General features: G+C 41.5%; 1 protein-coding gene across 1 annotated transcript in view; it reads right to left on the reverse strand.

Moving 5' to 3' along the window:
• The window catches only part of LOC101853255 (protein FAM234A), a gene marked incomplete at its 5' end in the record, with an annotated part of 14,766 nt that overhangs the window by 11,297 nt on the left and 2,091 nt on the right, over nt 1–1,378 (reverse strand). Inside the window, 1 exon segment of the mRNA XM_005105863.2 lies at nt 1,250–1,343. Coding sequence (XP_005105920.2) covers nt 1,250–1,343 — 94 coding nt within the window.

A 1,378-nucleotide genomic window follows, 5' to 3' on the forward strand; every position in this document is an offset into this window, starting at 1 on the left:
AAAAAATTAATAGAATTAATTTCAGATTAAATTTGAAAGTAAAAGTCAATACAAATTAGATAGTTTAGGTGATGGGCTCCGACCCTCTCTGTCAGTGCAAGTCCGTGTTAAGAGGGGTACAACATCCCTGCTGAAAGATTGAGACACACGATAAAAATTCTTCCAACACACTGGAATCGAACTCAGGATTTTTTCCGCGTGCGACGGCGAAGTGCCTAACCGCTACACCACAGACACTGAGCTTGTGTTCTAGATGATGTCATTGTCTGACTTCTCAAAATGTGATCCCAGATCAATTCTTTTTCTACTCCAATCTTTAGAAATCTAGGCTGCATAATTTTGCTAGTGGCGTTGCAGAGTTTCACATTGTCTCGTGTCTATCCCTATATTCACTGTCGTTCGTGCGCTCCCTTGCCTCAGTTAAAATCATGCTAGACTTCGAGCAGACGATACTTGTTCGAATCCCCAACATTGCGTTTTGTTTAGTTTTAGTAGAGGTTTTACGGCGCTTGCAACTGCATAAGGTGGTATAAGCGCCAGAAGATTAGAGGCGTTACAAGAGAGTAACAAATATAAAAAGAAGAAGGGGAGATAAGGAAGATAGATGTTTCATAGGAAAGAAGAAGCAAACCACACCAGAGCAGCCGTCATCCACCCATTGCGTTTTGAGTTCGGGTTGCTTTGCAGATTTGTTAAGGCTTTTAACCCCCTTGGCTAGGTCTTACGTCGGATTTTCAGTTCGGAAGTCCAACACCTCTTAAATAACTGACAGTGAAAAAACCGGCGTTAAACATTATATACACTTGCTCCCTTACTTACTTACTCACAGTATTGCAGTCATCTGTTGAGCCATATTTGGGCCTTCATCTTGAAGACAAAGATATGAGTTCTCAATACGCTAATGACGAACGTATTTAATTTATGTCGATATCTTTTATTTTACTCAAACAAGCAAACAAACAAACAAAGAGTCAAAACTCCAATCTAGTCATATCCGTACGTCATGTTTTACTATCGTATCCATACCATGTGGGGAAATCTGTGCCACCACTTTCCAAAGAGAAAATTTACTCGTTAATCCGATCCGTACGTTTTGTATAGCAGTCTGTCAAAATAAGTTTTTGAAAAATACTGAAAGTTCCAAAGAGATCTTCGTACTAGAAGTATTCTAAAATGTGAAGAATACAACCCAGGGGTACAAAATGACCCCAGGGCGTACGGATAGTGCTAGACAAGACTGGCCACTTACGTCTGTGGTGTTGTAGAACGGCCAGGCACCCCAGCTCCAATGAACCATAAAGTCGAGGACGTCATCGTCGTTGAAGAAACCGGGGGCGGGTGTGCTGAAGACAACAACAAGAAGCAGGATCGAGGAAGG

Source organism: Aplysia californica, unplaced genomic scaffold (genome assembly GCF_000002075.1).
Source record: "Aplysia californica isolate F4 #8 unplaced genomic scaffold, AplCal3.0 scaffold00496, whole genome shotgun sequence".
NCBI classification, from domain to species: domain Eukaryota; kingdom Metazoa; phylum Mollusca; class Gastropoda; order Aplysiida; family Aplysiidae; genus Aplysia; species Aplysia californica.